General features: G+C 38.6%; 1 protein-coding gene across 1 annotated transcript in view; it reads right to left on the bottom strand.

Annotated features, from left to right (window-relative positions):
• Positions 1-478: 478 nt before the first annotated feature.
• Positions 479-20,717, bottom strand: part of zbtb11 (zinc finger and BTB domain containing 11) — a 36,843-nt gene continuing 16,604 nt past the window's right edge. The window contains exons 6-11 of the mRNA XM_039744825.1: positions 19,538-19,798; positions 17,732-17,876; positions 14,828-14,945; positions 8,959-9,117; positions 7,536-7,711; positions 479-1,406 (exon numbers count right to left, since the gene is read on the bottom strand). Coding sequence (XP_039600759.1) covers positions 871-1,406; positions 7,536-7,711; positions 8,959-9,117; positions 14,828-14,945; positions 17,732-17,876; positions 19,538-19,798 — 1,395 coding nt within the window. The 3' untranslated portion in view covers positions 479-870. The remainder of the gene's footprint in view (positions 1,407-7,535; positions 7,712-8,958; positions 9,118-14,827; positions 14,946-17,731; positions 17,877-19,537; positions 19,799-20,717) is intronic.

Raw genomic sequence — 20,717 nt, 5'->3', positions numbered from 1 at the left:
TTTTTTTTCTCTGGATTTTTTTCACACGTTAGGAAATCCTCCATTCAATCTCAATTTTAACTTCAGTGGGGGGTGAGAAAAAGGCAAAGGAGCAAGATCTGTCTAATTTGGGGACTTGTAAGGCAACAACCACATTGTTTTTGGTGGTGACTGACAAGGTGCAGGTAATCTGGCGTGCGTCATCGCTCCTGATGTTTTCCCCCCAGATAACTCAGTAGTTCAGTCCATTCATGGAAACATTTAACAAGTCACTCAGTTTGTTAAAAAGCAATCACTCTTGTCTTGATATTTGATATTAATTCAACACAATGCCACTCAGCAGAATAATTAACAAACCTCTAAGCATACGACACCTAGAGGCATCATACTGATGGATTCCGGGAATTTTTAGGTCCCCTCCTTGTATGTCTCAACCAGTTACTCCACTTGGTTCTACTTATGTACAGCTTCATCACAAAAAAGTATTAACAGGTGCATGTTCTCTTATATACATATACATTTATTTCACAATATGAATACAAAGATTGAATGTACAATATTGCTGACACAGCCATATGCAGACGTACAGCCAGGTTTACAAAATTAAGAAACGGGCAGGGTTGATGTGCTTCCTTATGAGAACACAGCAGCACATTTAGCACTCAACTGTAGTTTATAAAGCATATTGATGGGAGAACAAAAACACATCTATTTTAGCCAGCTGCTTTTGTTGCTTTCTCAAAATAATTCCATTTTCTTAACCATAAGGCAAGAAGGGAAAAGAAAAAAATAAAAAAAAATAAAGGAAAGCATACATCGTTGATGCCATTTGCCAGAAAACTAACAGAAGATACTCTCCATATTCTGGGGGATGGTGTGGAAGGCAAACCTTTATTCTGCTTCAGTTACATGGGCCACCTCAACCTCCACTGTCTCGATGGCTTCTGGGGTAATGTCTGTCAACTTGGCAGACTGCTGCTGTGACAAAACATAGTTGACCACCTGCATGATGCTCTGATCAGACAAGGTGGAGACAGTTCCACACTCCTCTGTGGCCGCCACAGCCTCTACAGCCTCGATAGTCTCTTCAGTAACCAAAACAGTCTCTATCTCTTCACTGATCATTTCTTCATTAGGTTCTCCCTGATCGCTGGGTAAGTTGGAAGCAATGATGCTAATGGCATGTTCCACCTGTGTCCCCTGATTATGAAACTGCAAAGTGTCTTTCTCCAACATGATCTTTCCTGGGATGTAGTCATTATGGAACTTTGTCATGTGCTTGCGTAGCGTGCGAGCATCTATGTAGGCATCTTGACACACAGGACAAACATATGGTCTCTCGCCTGTATGGGTGCGGACATGGCGTTTTAGGGAACGAGCATCGGCCCAGGCAACACCACAGGTTAGGCACTCAAATGGCTTCACTCCTGCAATTAAAACATTGAGATATATTTATCTCCATTGGGGCCTTGTTTTCAATTGGTTAGAGCTGAAAAGCTTTTCATGCAAAAGTATTAAGTTTAGTATTAAAGTATTAAATTCTTTACATTAAAAAAAGAAAGCTGTTGATTATCACAGGGTTATTTTTTCATGAGTTATCCTCATGTAACTCTCATCAATAACTGAGACCAGTGTATGTTAGGTACAAAGCTCAGAGAACTTTTAATACACATTTTGTATATTCAAGCAATAAACAGCACCTATAAAAAGTAACCACCCTTTGAAAGTTTTCACATTTTATTGGTATACAAAGTTCAATTACAGTGAAGTTGACTTTCCGACACTGATCAAAGGAAAAAAAGACTCCTGTCAAAGTGAATACAGGAAAGTGATCAAAGTTAATTACAAACATAAAACACGAAAAGTATTGATCACCTATGTATTCAAGTCAGTATTTAGGAGATGCACCTTTGGCAGCCATGACATCCTGGAGTCTGTATGGACAGGTCTCTGCCAACTTAGCATATCTAATAATAATAATAATTCATTACATTTATATAGTGCTTTACTCAGTACTCAAAGCGCTATCCAAAAAAGGGGGGAACCGGGAAGCGAAACCACAATCTTCCACAGTCTCCTTACTGCATGCAGGTTTTCCCCATCATCACTGCAAAACTGCCCAGGCTCTATTAGGGGTAAAACTGCATTGAGATCTGGGCCAATATTTATCAAGTGTCTCAGGATTATTCCTACGAATTGCATTAAAAGTCACACTAAGATAAGAATAAGTTGGACATAAGAAGTATTTACAAAGCATCATAGTCCTAGTTCCAGGGAGGAGTAGGAGCCCACATCTGACAGTGAATGACATCCTAAATTGCAAATTTTGTCTGGTAACATTTTGTACTCTTCTGATAGTTGCACTAAGGCTTCACCACAAACATAATAAAATTAATAACAACAATAGTATTCAAAGAGGAGGAGGAGGAAAACAAAAAATGGACAGGATATTGTGCTAAGCTGGAGCTAAACTTTGCATAGTAATATTGCACAGAACACTAAGTTGCAAAGACCGACAACTACACACAACAAATGAAAATAAAGCCAGATACTGAATATGTGGATTAAACAACGAATGCTCCATGGATTTTTTCCAGCCTTGTGCCCTATGCTTGCTTGAATAGGCTCCACCTTCTCCATGACCCTGCTCAAGATAAGGTTTCAAAAATGGATGGATAGGTTTTGCTGTGAATCAACCATCCTTCACATGAATCAACCTTCCTGCTGTTATGCCAACAGTAAACATCTCGTTAAGTAACAGTTTTACTGAAACAAGCCAGGACGATTCTTTAACTGTTTCTGAAATCCCATTTACTATTCCAGCAACCCTAACATCTTCATCCGTGCCTCTCTCTGTAATGTTCTCTTATTTTCTGCAAGGCTCTATGCTCTGTTTATCCAATGTCTTGGGAGTCTCTGTCTTTCTTCTGGAGCCTTCACAAGCTTGCAAAATGTAACAGGGATATTCCAGGAGTTCACAAAGCTCAAGGTTGCTGTGTTATATACAGTCATATGAAAAAGTTTTGGGAACCCCTCTCAGCCTGCATAATAATTTACTATACTTTTAACAAAAAAGATGGTATGTCTTTCATTTCCTAGGAACATCTGAGTACTGGGGTGTTTTCTGAACAAAGATTTTTAGTGAAGCAGTATTTAGTTGTATGAAATTAAATCAAATGTGAAAAACTGGCTGTGCAAAAATGTGGGTACCCTGTAATTTTGCTGATTTGAACGCATGTAACTGCTCAGTAATGATGATTACTTGCAACACCAGATTGGTTGGATTAGCTCAATAAGCCTTGAAATTCATAGACAGATGTGTCCAAACATGAGAAATGGTATTTAATGTATCAACTGCAAGTTGTACTTCCCTTTGACTCTCCTCTGAAGACTGACAGCATGGGAATTTCAAAGCAACTCTCAAAGGATCTGAAAACAAAGGTTGTTCAGTATCATGGTTTAGGGGAAGGCTACAAAAAGCTATCTCAGAGGTTTAAACTGTCAGTTTCAACTGTAAGGAATGTAATCAGGAAATGGAAGGCTACAGGCACAGTTGCTGTTAAACCCAGGCTGGTAGGCCAAGAAAAATACAGGAGCGGCATATGTGCACGATTGCAATAATGGTAACAGACAACCCACAGATCACCTCCAAAGACCTGCAAGAGCATCTTCCTGCAGATGGTGTATCTGTACATTGTTCTACAATTCAGCGCAATTTGCACAAAGAACATCTGTATGGGAGGGTGATGACAAAGAATCCCTTTCTGCACTCACGCCAAAAACAGAGTCACTTGTTGTACGCAAATGCTCATTTAGACAAACCAGATTCATTTTTGAACAAAGTGCTTTGGACCGATGAGACAAAAATGGAGTCATTTGGTCATAACAAAAAGCGCTTTGCATGGTGGAAGAACAACACCGCATTCCAAGTAAAACACTTGCTACCTACTGTCAAATTTGGTGGAGTTTCCATCATGCTGTGGGGTTATGTGGCTAGTTTAGGGACTGGGGCCCATGTTAAAGTCGAGGGTCGGATGAATTCAACCCAATATCAACAAATTCTTCAGGATAATGTTCAAGCATCAGTCACACAGTTGAAGTTACGCAGGGTTTGGATATTCCAACAAGACAATGACCCAAAACACAGTTTGAAATCTACAAAGGCATTCATGCAGAGGGAGAAGTACAATGTTCTGGAATGGCCGTCACAGTCCCCTGACTTGAATATCATCGAAAATCTATGGGATATTTTGAAGCAGGCTGTCCATGCTCGGCAGATTTTGCATGCAAGAATGGTCAAAAATACCTCCATCCAGAATCCAGACACTCATCAAAGGCTATAAGAGGCGGCTAGAGGCTGTTATATTTGCAAAAAGAGGCTCAACTAAGTATTGATGTAATATCTCTGTTGGGGTGCCCAAGTTTATGCACCTAATTTTGTTATGATGCGTATTGCATATTTTCCTGTTAATCCAATAACCTTAATGTCACTGCTGAAATACTACTATTTCCATAAGGCATGTTGTATATTAAAAGGAAGTTGCTACTTTGAAAGCTTAGCCAATGATAAACAAAAATCCAAAGAATTAAGAGGGGTTCCCAAAGTTTTTCATATGACCGTATATATAGCTGTCAATCACCGTTATTTGCTGGCTGTACAATACAGTTTGCATCCATGACCACCTGGACGTTGATATCACATCGCTTTTGATTCACATATATGTGCCCATCCAAGCACCTGGGCGATGATCTTTATGAGCGTGACAATTTCCATGAAAGCAGAGTGCTTTAACATTACCTCACGTGAAGTTGTGGGGAAACGTAAAAGTCTGTATATTACCTCATGTGTTTTAAGGGTGTTTAAAAGTGGATATAAAAATTTGAAAAACATCTGGATTTGACATGCACAAATCATCACTATTACAAAGTTGCATGTAACATGTGATGCTACCAACACTTTCAGCTGACAGCACCTGATTTCTCCACATTGATTTACAAACTATGTAAGAATGTTATTCCATCTCTGTCAGATCAATATCTTATGAGCTCTTTGCCACCCAATGTTTCTAAAACATTCAATCTTTCCTGGGATGTAGGTGCTGATCTCTACCTGAACGCCATCTTCTGGCAGATCATAGCAAATTAGTATAACTCACAAGCTCTCCTATAGCTCAGTGAAGTTAGGAGTAGTTTCCCAACTTAAGAAAATGGATAAAATACTTTTACTCCTACTTCTTAGAGTAGGACCAAAGTTGTGCAACTCAAGATTTTTTTTGAGCCAGTTAGGACCGTTTACCTACTCTGAGGGGCTTGATAAATGTGGGCACTGGACTTGGACTCAATCACCCCAAGACTTTATTGTTTTTTTTTTTTTGTTTTTTTTGCTATGGTTGCTTATTTTGCTACAAAATGAAATCTTCTCACAAGATGCAGGTCTTCTGCAGACTTCATCAGATTTTTCTCCTGGATTTTCCTGGATTTTGCTGCATTCATTTTGCCTTCTACCCTCATAGGCCACCAACATGTTTCACATTGTGGATGGTGTGTTTTTAATATTGTGTAGGATTTGACCTATGCCAAACATGTAGTTTAGTGGGTTGGCCAAAAAGATAAATTTTGGTTTCATAGAACCTTCTTCCAACTGACTCCCATTTGCCTTCTGGAAAATAGTAGCGGAGAGGTCATTTTTTCTTCTTCTCCCTAATAACGGCTTTGTCTTTGTCCCTCTCTCATAAAGCTGTGACAGGTGAAGCACCTGCGCAACAGTCGTCCAACCCAGTCTCTTCAATCTTAGCCACAGTAGCTTGTAATAATTCAGAATTCGCCGAGGTCTTCCTCAGTAGTCTTCTTTTTGAAGTGATCACCAAGGCTGTGGTGCCGGAGTCAGAGATGGAAGCAATTATTGGGTAAGTGGAGTCAGAGTTGGTAAAAATGTTCCAAGTCTGACTAAATGTAAATTGTAATACAATGTGTTAAAGTTTCCAATTTTACATATACTAACTGAAATAAATTGTTTTCTCATTGAGCAAATGATGAAAATCTCTCTAACTTTGGAAGTTTTGTCTCTTGTTTAATGTCACTCAGTGCTTGTAGCTTCTTTAATAAATAACACAAAAAAGCCTCAACAGCACCAGTAGAGTCTTTAAACCCAAACAGGTTAGGGTGCGAAAAAGTAGCTTGATGATTCATCGTGGCAATGATTGCTTTGTATCTTGCATGATTTCAGTCAACATACTAAGTATACTACTGTTCAAAAGTTTGTGGTCATCCAGAGATTTCCAAATTTTTGACAGAGGTTCATAACTTTTTTAATCTAGATTCCATTAAATTGATTTAAAAATATAACCAAGGCATTGTTTCTTCATAAAGCTGGATGAAAGGTTGGATGAGTCTAACCTTTTGATGGGTACTACATATTGGCTTCAATTATAAATGGAGGAGTCAAAGTTGAAGGTTTTGTGTACCGACTCCACAGCCCTGGCAATCACTCAGTTCTTGTGGCACATTTACAGCCCTGCCATATTCTTTGCATTTCTCAATGACTTGTTCTTTTAAACCACCTTTTCATTGACACACATTCATTTCATTTGGGCTACACACAATTCAAACTCTTGGACTACAGACAGGTGATCTCCACTGAACTAATATGTAACTTCTAAAACCAACTTGCTGCACCAGTGATTACTTTGGTGTATCATCTTAAAGGGGGCAAATACATATGTGATTATTTTCTATTTTTATACTTGTAATATATATACATTTAAACCACTCTGTGGGAATCAGTTTTCATTTTTACATTAAAAATAATCTTTCTGTTGATCAATGTCAAAAAAGACAAAGGAAATCCACTTTGATTGAACACTGTACAACAATAAAATGTGAACACATATTTTAACTGTAGTTTAATATACAGTAATACATTCTAATCTCAATTATGGATTGACAGTTATACTTATTAGAAGGGCATATTTCACAAGGAACCACTAAGATCTAATATTAGACTTGTACTGCAAATACTCCCAGGCTTACTGTGGAGAGTCAGAATACCTGAAATTCATTTCTACAATACAAAAAAAGATTTAAGTGAGAACTTTCTTAAAGGTTTTTCTTGATAATTTAATAGATTTTTGCAGGAAAGTACATGATTTCAATTTGAACTTTAACCAAATAAAAGTGTACAAAAAATGGCAAATTACAGAAAACTTGAATTGCAATACTTACTGAAGTATATTGAAAACATTTAAAAAAAAATAAAAATTACTTTATTGTATAGTGATCCAAGAATCATGACTATATTGAATTGAAGTCTCCCTGGCAATTCCCACCATTATACCAGATTACTGAATATTATGGTGCCAACAGAAATAAAGAGATTCATGTGATGGACAGCAGAAAAAAAACCGCAAAAGCACAAACTAAATTAAAATAAAAATAATAAAAGAAAACATAAGGAACAATCGACTTCCAGAATAAGTAGGTGTTGTTTTAAACATAATAAAGATTTATCCCTAGGACAAATAAGAGGATCCTTCTGTGAATCATGCCAAGTTTCTCACCTTCATGGTTATTCATGTGCCTCCTGTATTCACGGAGCTGCATAAACTTTCTGCCACAATGCTCACATTCACGCTCCAAGTTCTGTTTTACTCGTCCTTTCTTTCCATGTGTGGCCTTTTTTACATGTCTCCTGAAGAGGGCCTTCTCAAAAAACTCTTTTCCGCATACTTTGCACCTACAGTACCAAATAAATACCAAAAGAGTTGATGTAAATGTTCACTTTTCCAGTCCATTATAATCTCCACAAACTGTTGTTTTACAAGAGCAAGTTTATCTGTTAAGACCATATTCTTAAGCACACTCTGAATACATGTTGAGCATCCCTAATCCAAAATGCAGTATTTTGGAAAAATTACATATACATAATGAGATATCTTGGGGATGAGACCCAAATCTAAACACAAGATTTGCTTCATGTGCACCTTAAACACATTGCCTTGGGATAATTGTCTACAGTGTTTTTAATGATTGTGTGCATGAAACAAAGTTTTTGCCCAGTAGCATCAGCAGAATACCTGTATTAGCTGTTAAACAACAGTAAACAAAGTTTGGTGTTCAGTGTCCACCAATGATACTGTGCTTTGATTAAAAGGTTATTGTATACAGAAAAAAAACTCAATAACTAAACACACATAAATCTGGTGGTGATGATAGCTGATAAACTAGCAGCAAAAGAGCATCACAGCCTATGTTCCCTCTAAATTTTACGGGCTCACCGCTGCACACCTTTTTTTCTGTGCGCTTCAAAGCACTTTTGACATACTGTGCAGGTGTGATCATGACACTCACTCCCCACTTCATGGTTTGGTAATGCACCAAAAATTCACCAAGGACCTTATGCCCACATCATTGTTCGGTAGTGGTGCTTTGCATACAACTCAAAATTCAAATGGGGATAAAAGATATCAGTTGTAAGCAATAAGCAGCAACTCCTGTGTTATTCACATCCACTCATCATTAAAAAATAAAAATAAATAAATAAAAATCAGCAAACATTGCTCAGAGGCTCACATGGGCAAGTGAGGTCAGGTGTGGAACTTTCCACATGTGGCCTTATGTCAGTGCTCAAGAAGTTTCAGATTTTGGAGCATCTTGGATATTTTGATTTTGGATTAGAAATGAACAACCTGTAAAACATAGAAAACATGCCCTATAAATAACAGAAGGGAGCTTAATAGCACAAGCAAAGTACTGTGGGTCTGTAGCCATCCAATAGGAGTGAAAGTAAACTTATCTTTTGGTTTAACATGAAGACTCAAACACAAGAAAAGAAACAGACTAAATCAGCAGGTAAGGCAAAATGGTTAACTTTTAATCTCTCCATTGAGAATAAGGTATGGAATGATAGGTCTGAAATAATACAGATAGTGTGACAAAGACATTACTGTGAATTAATAAACAGTGATATGTAATTGTACCTACTTGTAAGGCTCGGTGACTGAATGCGACTTCACATGCGAGTACCAGTCTTTTTTCCAGCTGTAGCATTTGCCACATATCTGACACTGAAATGGCTTCAGGCCCAAGTGCTTGTTCATATGCTGCTGGAGATCCCTTGCTTCATAGAAACTTTTGTCACATCTGCAATAAAAAAATAGTTCAGTATTTTATGGTCATAATCATGTCAACACACACCAATATTTAAAAATACAATTAGAAAACATTCAGTTACAGTACAATTATCAAAAAGATTAGATCCTTATACAGTAGAACAAGAAAAATGTATTAACATAATCTGCAAGACTATCTACTATTTTATTAAAAAGACATATACACATATTGTACAGAATGAAATAGGAGTCATTCATTTTTCATATAAACTGCTCAAAAAAATTAAAGGAACACTTTGAAAACACATCAGATCTCAATGGGAAAAAGAAATCCTCCTGGATATCTATACTGATATAGACTGGGTAATGTGTTAGGAACGAAAGGATGCCACATCGTTTGATGGATATGAAAATGATCAACCTACAGAGCCCTGAATTCAAAGACGCCCCAAAAATCAGAGTGAAAAAATTATGTGGCAGGCTAGTCCATTTTGCCAAAATTTAATTGCATCAACTCAAAATTGTACGCAGCACTTTGTATGGCCCCTGTGTTCTTGTATACATGCCTGACAACATCGGTGCATGCTTCTAATGAGATGACAGATGGTGTTGTGGGGGATCTCCTCCCAGATCTGGACCAGGGCATCACTGAGCTCCTGAACAGTCTGAGGTGCAACCTTGTGGCATTGGATGGACCAAAACATAATGTCCCAGAGGTGTTCTATTGGATTTAGGTCAGGAACGTGTGGTGTCCAGTCAATGGTATCAATTCCTTCATCCTCCAGGAACTGCCTGCATACTCTCACCACATGAGGCCAGGAATTGTCGTGCACCAGGAGCCACTGTACCAGCATAGGGTCTGACAATGGGTCCAAGGATTTCATCCTGATACCTAATGGCAGCCAAGGTGCCTTTGTCAAGCCTGTAGCGGTCTGTGTGACCCTCCATGGATATGCCTCCCCAGAGAATCACTAACCCACCACCAAACTGCTCATGCTGAATGATGTTACAGGCAGCATAATGTTCTCCATGGCTTCTCCAGACCCTTTCACTTCTGTCACGTGCTCAGGGTGAACCTGCTCTCATCTGTAAAAAGCACAGGGCACCAGTGGTGCATCTGCCAATTCTGGTATTCTATGGCAAATGCCAATCGAGCTGCATGCTGCTGGGCAGTGAGCTCAGGGCCCATTAGAGGACATGGGGCCCTTGGGTCACCCTCATGAAGTCTTTCTGGTTGTTTGGTCAGAGACATTCACACCAGTGGCCTGCTGGAGGTCATTTTATAGGGCTCTGGCAGTGCTCATCCTGTTCCTCCTTGCCCAAAGGAGCAGATACTGGTCCTGCTGATGGGTTATGGACCTTCTATGGCCCTCTCCAGCTCTCCTAGAGTAACTGCTTGTCTCCTAGAATCTCCTCCATGCCCTTGAGACTGTGCAGGGAGACACAGCAAACCTTCTGGCAATGACACGTATTGATGTGCCATCCTGGAGAAGTTGGACTAACTGTGCAACCTCTGTAGGGTCCAGGTATCGCCTCATGCTACCAGTAGTGACACGGACTGTAGCCAAATGCAAAACTAGTGAAGAAACAGTCAGAAAAGATGAGAAGGGAAAAATGTCAGTGGCCTCCTCCTGTTAAACCATTCCTGTTTTGGGGGTCATCTCATTGTTGCCCCTCTAGTGCATCTGTTGTTAATTTCATTAGCACCAAAGCAGCTGAAACTGATTAACAACCCCCTCTGCTACTTAACTGACCAGATTAATATCCCATATGTTTCATTGACTTTATGCTATACTCTGATTAAAAAGTGTTCCTTTAATTCTTTTGAGCAGTATATTTGGCAAATAACCAACAAAACAGTTGGTTTTAACTAAAACATCTAATAAATTCAAAAATAAAAAATTATATCAAAAACAAATACCAGTAGGCCAGCATGATGCCTCAGTGGTAATGTTACTGCCTCACAGTAAGGAAACGGGGGTTTGCATCCTGGGTCTTTCCTGTGTGGAGTCTGCATGTTCTCCCAATGTCTGTGTGGGTTACCTCCCACAGTCCAATGACATGCTGGTTAGGTGTACCAGTGTTTGCTAAATTGGCCCTAGTGTGTGGTTGGGGTTTGTGTGCGTCTGTGTGCCACCCTTGGTGAATCGAGCATGATCGTCAGAGCAGGGGGTTGGGGGAGCATGATTGTTGGAGTGATACACTTCACAACCCACTACCATTATAAACAATTAGCAACATGCAACCTAGTAGTTGATTATCTATTTTGCCTCAAGTAATTTTTTTTTTTTTACCTTTTATTGAATTTATTAAAAACGCATAACATTCCATACAATCAAGTCAAAACTTAACAAAACTAAATTCAAATCAATCCCCATCCATGAGAAAGAGAAGAAGGTCAACAATTGAGAGTAGTAAAGAGAGAAACAAATCTTTTCCCACAATATAAACGCTTATCCTAAAATATTATTGACTAGGCTATGTTTTAAAAAAGCTGTCTCATGGTGTGTTAAATTGACCTGGGGTCAAGACAAAGCCAGCCAGATTGCCTTAATTTAAAAACAAAGGGTCTCTGAATTTATGCTATTGTTTTTTGGATTGTTTAGCATGGTACCAAATTATTTTAGCATCTGGTCTTTGTTGACATGTCTGCTTTTATTCTGGATGACCCCGTGTCCGCTACGGTACTACATGATCCCAGGTCTTTATCTTCGGATGACCCGATGTCTGGTTTGATACTACATCACCCTTCATTTGGAAAAATGCAGGCTATGGACAGACAGCACTACACAATATACTGGGCGTTTCTATACAAGCTCTAGAGGAGCACTCTGACCAATTACCTGATTAATTTATGAATTGATGAGCTTGGACATTAGGCCAGAGACAATTTTAACATGGAAGGTTCAAATACAATGTCTACAACTACAGATACATATATTTCAAAAGATGTATAAATAAAATTATGTACATAATTGTGTTTTAAGTTGTAACATGTTTTTTTTCTACTAGCAAATGAAATGGAATATGAAACTGAAGCAAGCACAAAACACTTGTCAACATAATCCAAGCAAGGAGTGACTTAATTTTGTTTGCTGAAGGAGTTCAAGAAAAATATGCCAGTTTATATAAGGAGTTCACATAGGTGACTGCTATACTAACATTAGCGATATGCACCAATGAGACAACAAAAGCCAAATATGAGAAACACAGTAGATATTGATGAGCTACTAACAACAAAACAGACAATATGTATAGTAACTAATGTGTTCATTGACCTGATTAAACATGCCCGGTAAACACTTACTCAGTCACTTGGTTATCTTCAGATGTTCCCAATTATTGTATTCCAAAGTAAGGGGATCTTAATATACTTTTGTATGGTAAAAGGAGACTTGAAACTGTGAGAAAAAGTTATAAGGGACTCATAATCAGTTACCTCCTGCAATTCATAGGTGTATTGTTTTATATTTTAAGGAGCATCAAGATTCTTCAACTTCAGTCATTATGACTTGTTCTCCAACTAGAAGTTGAATCGTGTAGTGTGAGGCCTGCTTTAGTTATAACTGTCTGTATGTGTTGAGGTGCAAACCAACAAAAGTAGTAAAAAAAAAAAAGAGATTATCTATTTTTATCTATTTTTTTTGTTGAGAGGTTAATGAAAAAGTTGAATGCCAATAAAGTTTAATCAAGGAATTCAGAGCTGATAGTTGATATTTAAGGAATTCACAGGATCATAGATGATACAGTATATATATTAGCTATTCTTTTATGTGACAGTTGTACTGGGTTAAGTAAGTATCTATGTCTGGCATCTCAGGATCATTCAGATACTACATATTTCAGTTGTGGTCTCTAGATGGTGCTAATGATTCAAACTCAAATGTTGCTGGTGAAGCAAAAATAAGTACTGTAAAACCCTGATTATCCAAATTAATGCAGACTGATGATACCTCGGACAGCAGAAAACGTGGAGAAAACAGAAGGCTCCTGCAGTGGCGACACTACAAAGTGAAGGTGGAGGCTGACTCAGTGAGAAATCAGCGCATGTCACAAGGGAAGCATACCACTCACAGTGGTCAGAATCGGGCTCTGCTCCCCTGATTGATGGAGTGCTTCTTTCAGCTCTCATCACAAAGCAACCATCCCTAGGCCAGAGCTAACAGATGGACCTCTGTATTTAGTATATGCTCCATAGGGCTTGCCACTGAGCTGGAGAGTGTGGGCTTGCAATTCACCACTGTGCTTTGAAATATACAAACACTAAAAATCCAAGTGAACGAAACAGTACAGCATGTGTTAACAGAAAATGATGGTGACACACTGACAATCTTTCTATCAGACAGTTGTGCCGAGCGTCCTCTTCTATGCGGTGGTGTGCTGGGGAGGCAGCACAAAGAAGAGGGACACCTCACGCCTGGACAAACTGGTGAGGAAGGTGGACTCTATTATAGGCACGGAGCTGGACAGTTTGACATCTGTGGCAGAGCGATGGGCACTGAGCAGGCTCCTCTCAATCATGGAGACTCCACTGCATCCACGGAACAGTATCATCTCCAGACAGAGGAGCAGCTTCAGCAACAGACTACTGTCACTGTCCTGCTCCACTGACAAATTGAGGAGATTGTTCCTTCCCCACACTATGTGACTTTTCAATTCCACCCTAGGGGGGGGTAAACGTTAACATTATACAATGATATTGTCTGTTATACCTGCCTTGCACTCTCCACCCTGCATTTTTTTTTTAACTTGCACTGCATTTTTATCACTATTTAATTAATATTGTTCTCATTAGTATGCTGCTGCTGGAGTATGTGAATATCACCTTGGGGATTAATAAAGAATTTATCTATCTATCAAGAGAGAAGTGAGTGAGTCACATCCATATTTCCACAGTCAACAGCTCCTTAACAGCTCACTCTGTGTGTCAAGGTCAAAAATATAGTACTTACAAGCTAAAAATGGTATTCATGGCAAAGCTTTTATATATTATAAGAAGATTAGTGTATTTACACTTACAGGTTTGCCTCACATAATGCAGAAACTCAGGATAACCAGAGTTCTACTTAAAAAGGAAAATCCACTCCTTTACAGGAGTTTCTCTGGGTCAACAAGTATGTACGTTTGGCATTTCTGTATCAATCACATACTATGTACTGTATGTTCTACATTCCAGCTTACTACTGCTTGGTGCGCATTATTCATGATGCATCTTGCTTCATTCCTCATATATTCCTCTGAACAAATACATTATACACGTGTGTGCACTTAAGTGAACTTCAGCGCAGAAAAATGCATTTGCATTTAGTCAACTTGGCACGTACGCATTATGAGCATGAAGTATAAACCTGCCGTAAGTCAGCAGTAATCATACCAAAACAAAATGTAACAGTTTTTCCAAAATAACACCCCCACTACTTTATGTCCATGTCCCCTTCCCTGGGTAATTTGTTGGTATAAACAGCTTCTTGTACAATATATGACTCTAGAATGGCAAACCTTATGCAACTAGTCCTTGACTAGTTGCAGTGTTTGTAAAAGAGCTATGCTTAGATGCTCAAATTCGCCCAATTTGGAAACTCATATGTTTTGTATCTTTTAAAGATGAAATATTACCATTTGTTTATTCAGCCACTAGTTAGCACTTAAACACAAAAAACAATGAATTAAATTAGACATAGCAACAAAACATACAAGCAGGATTTCAACTTGGAGTTATACATTTTACACAAGATACTTACTCACTGCAGGGGAAACCACGTACTTCAGGTTTTGGCTGGTGTCTTTTTAAGTGCTTACTAAGTCCCGAAGCTCGATGAAATGACTTGCCACATGCTGCACAGAGATACTTTGATTCACCTGTGCCAAATAACAAGCACAAAGTTAACTAAATGACTATCACTGACCATCTTCATATCAAACAAAGTGGGAAGAACACACAGCTCTTAAGACATGATTCTTAAAGGTGGTATGAGTTTATTTATTTTACAGCTATAGTATAACAGTATATGATTAAAGATTAAACCAACTGGGATTTTCATGGCCTATATAAGGATGGGAGGTATTAAAGCCAACCTGGCAGATCTGAATTTTCTTGACAATTATCAGTCAAGACCTTCCTAACAAATTTTGGCATAGTAAAATTCTGAATTGTAAGGTAAGATTGCAAGCTTTGGATAGTATCCACAATGAAATGTCTGCTTGACATAGTGAATCACATTCATTTTGTCCCATTTTACAGAAGTCTTGTAATTCTTCACCTAACAAAGAATTCCTATAAAGTGAGAACATGTTGAATTACGACTCCTTTAAACCCCTTTCTTTGAATGTTTAGACAATTTCCTCTCACTTGCCAGATGCCTTAAATGTTACAACTTAATATTTAAAAATATTGTTGTAATAATTCCTACGAAATGCACAGGAGCACCTGCTGATGGAATCTGTACTTGCTGCCCATTTTTAAATCATACAAGTAGTCTCAGAGTTACAGACTTTTGAACGGGGCCAAAGCTGCTCCTTCATCTGTCTGGGGGATGCGACGCGGGCTCCTCAGTAACTGCCGCTTCATCATCTCCGGCCTAGGGACGCTACAAGCAGTGGCTGGAGGGGGGCGATTTTGCTGCTCGCACAGTGTAGTGTAGTGTCCCTGGTGGGGGCCACACTCCATTCAATCTCAGTGGGCGGCTGGGTGAGCGGCAAGCGCTCGTGGGCAGGACAGAGGCTTGATGGGGTGGAGGGGGGTGGTTTGCTACCCGCCCACCACTCCGCCGCAGCTACTGCTCCTGACTGGACGGAGGCTGGATGGGGCAGAGGGGGGCGTTTCACTGCCCGCCCACCACACATCCTTGCAGTGTTCCTAGAATGGCTGCCCTATTCGTTCTCGGTGGGTAGCTGGTGATGCTGCAAGCGGTGACCCAGTTATGGCTGAACGGAGGCCATTGAGGGTAAATGGATGGTGGGGGGCAGCATTGTTGTGTGCCTCGGGTGGCTGCCTGTTGAATGGGGGATATGGTGGGTGATTCACTACCCGCCTTTGGCCGCACCCTGTTCATTCTCGGTGGGCTGATGCTGGAGGCAGCATACTGTATGCAAGTGGAGGTGACTGTGTGGTGGGCGGGTGGTGAACTGCCCCTCACTACTCAGATTCATTCTCAATAGCAAGCTTGCTTGTACTGTTACATACATAGAAGGAAGTTGTCTCTCGTCAGTACACTGGACGTGCTGACGAGGGGTGCCTTCCTGCTGTGATAGCGTGTACAGTGCTGTGCAGAAGAGCTCCTCTTAACCTTGTGTCTTCACCCTTCAACAATGTCTCTGAAACATAATTCTGATGCAAATGCTGGTGATACAGTAAAGAAGAGAAAAACCATCACCATTGAAAATAAAGTACAAATAATAAAAAGGTCAGAGAGAGTTGAAACTCCTGCAGTGGGTTGGCACCCTGCCCAGGATTGGTTCTTGCCTTGTGCCCTGTGTTGGCTGGGATTGGCTCCAGCAGATCCCCGTGACCCTGTGTTCGGATTCAGCGGGTTAGAAAATGGATGGATGGATGGATGGATGGAGTTGAAACTCCATCATTCATTGGCAGAGCACTTGGTTACAGTCGGTCAACAATAGCATTTATTAAAATAATGTACCTGTTCCGACTTACATATAAATTCAACTTAACAACAAACCTATAGTCCCTATCTCGTACGTAACCCGGGGACTGCCTGTATCTGGAAAATGAAACATTAATGCTGATCATCTGTGATGGGGTGATAAATGTTTATAGTGTCTCATCCAGACAAAGTACAGACATGAGACTGAGGTACTGCACTGTTGAACGGAAGCACTGCCTTGTGCCAAGTCCCATTTTACTTGCCTGCCAAGCACTGGGTGGAAGACAGAAAACAATCCTGGATGTGACACCAGTCTGTTAGATGACACACTTACACACACCTACTCTCAACAGCATCAAGCCAACTTGGAATCACCAATTCCATACTTGCATTGTGGGAGGAAACTGGAGTACCCCAAGAATATGACAATTCAATACAAACAGTGGCAAGATCAATATTAGATTGCAAAACTCTAGTGTATGTATTAGTATACCCTATGAAAGGCTGGCATGTAGTCTGGAATTGGTCTATACAGCCTAATGCTTCTGAAATAAGGAAATAATTAAACTGATATAAGGAGATCATACAAACTCCAGTGAAACAGTGACTCTCCCATCTCTTGGAGCCTTGAGGCTACTGCATAAAACAACATACCACATCATTATAACAGCACTCTATTCCAAATCATGCTATTAGTTACTCATTTTTTGGTCAATAAACAGCTGCTGTTAAAATGTGTAATACCAAGAAGATGCCTATCCTTCAGTGTCATACACTATCACAAAACAAACAGTAAACAGTCATCAAATATGTTTGTACAAAATATATTTAATGTAAATTAACAAATATGAGAAACTAATTAACATACAAGTTAAAACTAAGTATTCCATTCTGTACACTGACTAAATGTACATGTCACATATAAAAAAAAGTTGTGCTTCCAGAATAACCAGTACCTGAAATTAGGAACAAATATAGTCACACCAGCATCTATGTGCCTTTTCTAAAAGACAACTTTGTAATTTTTTTTATTTGTCTACTAACCTGTGTGGATACTCATGTGCTCCTGAAGGCTACGTTTAGTAGCAAACGACTTTTCACACAAAGTGCACTGAAACTGCTTCATAGAGTCATGGAGGGTCTTGTGCATCTTCAGGCTATGTTTATGTGCAAATGACTTGCCACACACCTGAAAACAAAACAGCACCAGTCACCTATTTGATTATTCAGTTGAAGTCAGACTTTTACATACATTCAGGATGAATTCTTTACAACCCTGCCACATCTACTTAGTGCAGGGCAAAAGGGATTCCCAATCAAGCCCCTAACCCAACAACACCCCCCCAAACAATGTTTACAGACAGAGTTTTTAACTTTGTGTTGACTATATCACAATTCTAGTGGGCCACAAGTTTACATGAAGTTTGTTAACTGTGCCTTTAAACAGCTTGGAAAAAGTTTTAAACCAGTATTTCCCCTACCCAAAGTTATACATAAAATGTTCCAAAATCAAGTATAGTGAAAGTGCGACTGTCATCTTAACAGCTTGGACTTCAAAACACATTGCTAGATGCAAAAAGCAACCTACTGTTGTGGTTGTATTGCACTATATTACAGTGTACAGAGCACTACTATTTGATCAAAATCAATCAAGATAACTGACATTAAGGTTGAGCAAAACTGCCATTTTTTTTTAATGTACAATTTTGATGCTAATATGTGTTTTGCTTGAGATATTGCAATTGCATAATGTGGAACTGGCTAAAAAATGGTTTTATTGTTTCTTTTAAAGGTACAAAAAGGAATATGGCAGTTTGTTAACAGTTTAATGCAGGAAATCTAAATCACGCAAGTAAAATCTATATTAAAAAAAATGGGAAGCTGATTGAAATCACTCACTCATCAATAAAAACAGTATTATCCATTTAGTAAGTGATCCATCTAGGCTAATAGGTAAAACTACTGAAACTGCAGCAGTAAAACATTTTCCCTGAAAACCAGAATGACAAGTGCTCAGAACAGCACAAGGAAGGAAATTTATGGTGAGAATTTATTAAATATTACAGAATTTACACTAGACATAATTTGGTAACCAATCTAAAATTGAGATTCAAATTTTCTCCTCCTCAATGTACAAAAGTTACGTGATCAAACTTTCAAACATTGGGAAATATACCAGATGAAACAAACAAAAAAAAAAAAGATTAAAAATGTGTTATGTATTAAATAATTAATTGGACCTGCAAATCATAAATGAAAAGGATCTACTTACTCCACACTGGCCGATTTTTTAGAATTAAAAATCTTTCATGCCTCAGGAACAACACAAGGAGAAAAAGAAGGCCCTGTATAAACCTTTAATAAGTAGATTTTAGTAAGAGCTAGAAATTAAATGTTAATAATAATAATAATCAAATGTAGCTTTTCACACTGAACTACTACAAGCAAGCCAATGAGCTTGATCCCTAGCCCGTTTAGCAACAGTCCCACCTTTATTTCTTGTCTTAAAGAGAGATTAAAGTTCAGCTAAAAGCCAAGATCTTGATCTGTCCTGAATTTAAAATTTTTTAAAAAGGTACATACTTGTTAACCATATAAACAAAGATGTTTGCTGGAATGATCACGGGCTAATTTGGTAAGTCCATGCAAACTCCACACAAGTAATACCTGGGGCTGGAGCTACAGGCTATTACTGTAGGTAGCAATGCTACCACTGCAGCACAATGACACACCAGCACTTACAAGAAGAATTCAAATTCTTGGGACAGATGAACAAAAATATGTAATTTTATATACATAAAAATGGCAATATGAAAGCAAGAAACAATAAGGAAAATGAAGCACTCATACCTTACAGGTATGAGGCCGGACTCCTGTATGATTCAACATATGTAATCGAAGAGAATACAACTTAGGAAGAGTCTTCCCACAAATATCACAAACAAACTCCCTCTTAGTTCTGCCCTTAGATTTTCCATCAGTGGTTGTTGTTCCCTCCACATCCTCAGCAGAGTGACTCTTGCTGCTGGATACAGCAGATATACTTTTTCGTTTGTGCCTTGCCAAGTGTGCACGCAACGAGGCTGCATACTGGAAGTCTTTGTTACATAGCTGAAACAAATTAAAAAAAAATAGGCATTTAATAACTACATACTACTATATTCACTATTTCTACATTTAACATTTCTTCTAAGCAAACAGAAAACTGTGTACTGGCCAAGTTCTACATTTTAATAGGTTTTAAAGAAATATTTCCTTTTTAGACTGAAGACTAGTAATTGGTGCCTAAAATATAAATTTGTCATGAACATATTTAGCTACATGAACTCCTGCTAAACACCTATACTAATAAATTCTAGCTCCAAGTGTAAAATAAATATTAAAATGCTATAGGGTGTAAGATAAGGCAAAAATAACATTTCATAGCATTATTACCACAATACACATTATTTGTCTTGATATTTTAAATTGTGTTTTTAACAAAAAGCAGAAATGGTCCTTTAGTAAACGACTTCCAAAAAGGCTTACAAAGTGACTATGGATTACAAAAATATATATGTTGAATTAAAACTACATCTCTTTATCTATATGTAAATGAAACAGTATTGAGGCAAACTAATCTCTATAATCTGGTAATCTCCATCTGTCTTTTAGTCAGCAAGGATCAGTTGATTCACAATGTCCGACTTAAAGAGTGATCTTTGCCATATGAAAAATACTTTCACCAGTTCTGAATGCCCTGTCTGAAGAAGCACTTGTAGCTGCAAAACCAAGTAGTTTGGTTGACCCGTTGATCTTTGTCATATTTTTTTTTTTTTTTTACTAGCTAGGTCTCATGACAGACTGCATATCTTTTAACACAAAGTATTTAAACAAGGTTCTTTGTTAAAGTCACTGAAATAGGAAACATGCAAAGCATAACAGTGAGCAGGGAACAGTAAACTAGATTTAAACACTTTTCCTTTTAACCCAAAATGGCAAACAAACTTAAAAGCTGAAAGACAGTTGTAAAGGAGGATGCGGACGGACA

This window comes from Polypterus senegalus, chromosome 2, assembly GCF_016835505.1.
Source record: "Polypterus senegalus isolate Bchr_013 chromosome 2, ASM1683550v1, whole genome shotgun sequence".
Classification (NCBI taxonomy): domain Eukaryota; kingdom Metazoa; phylum Chordata; class Cladistia; order Polypteriformes; family Polypteridae; genus Polypterus; species Polypterus senegalus.
Note: the sequence above shows the minus strand (reverse complement) of the source record. Positions and strands in the feature narration are given on the sequence as shown.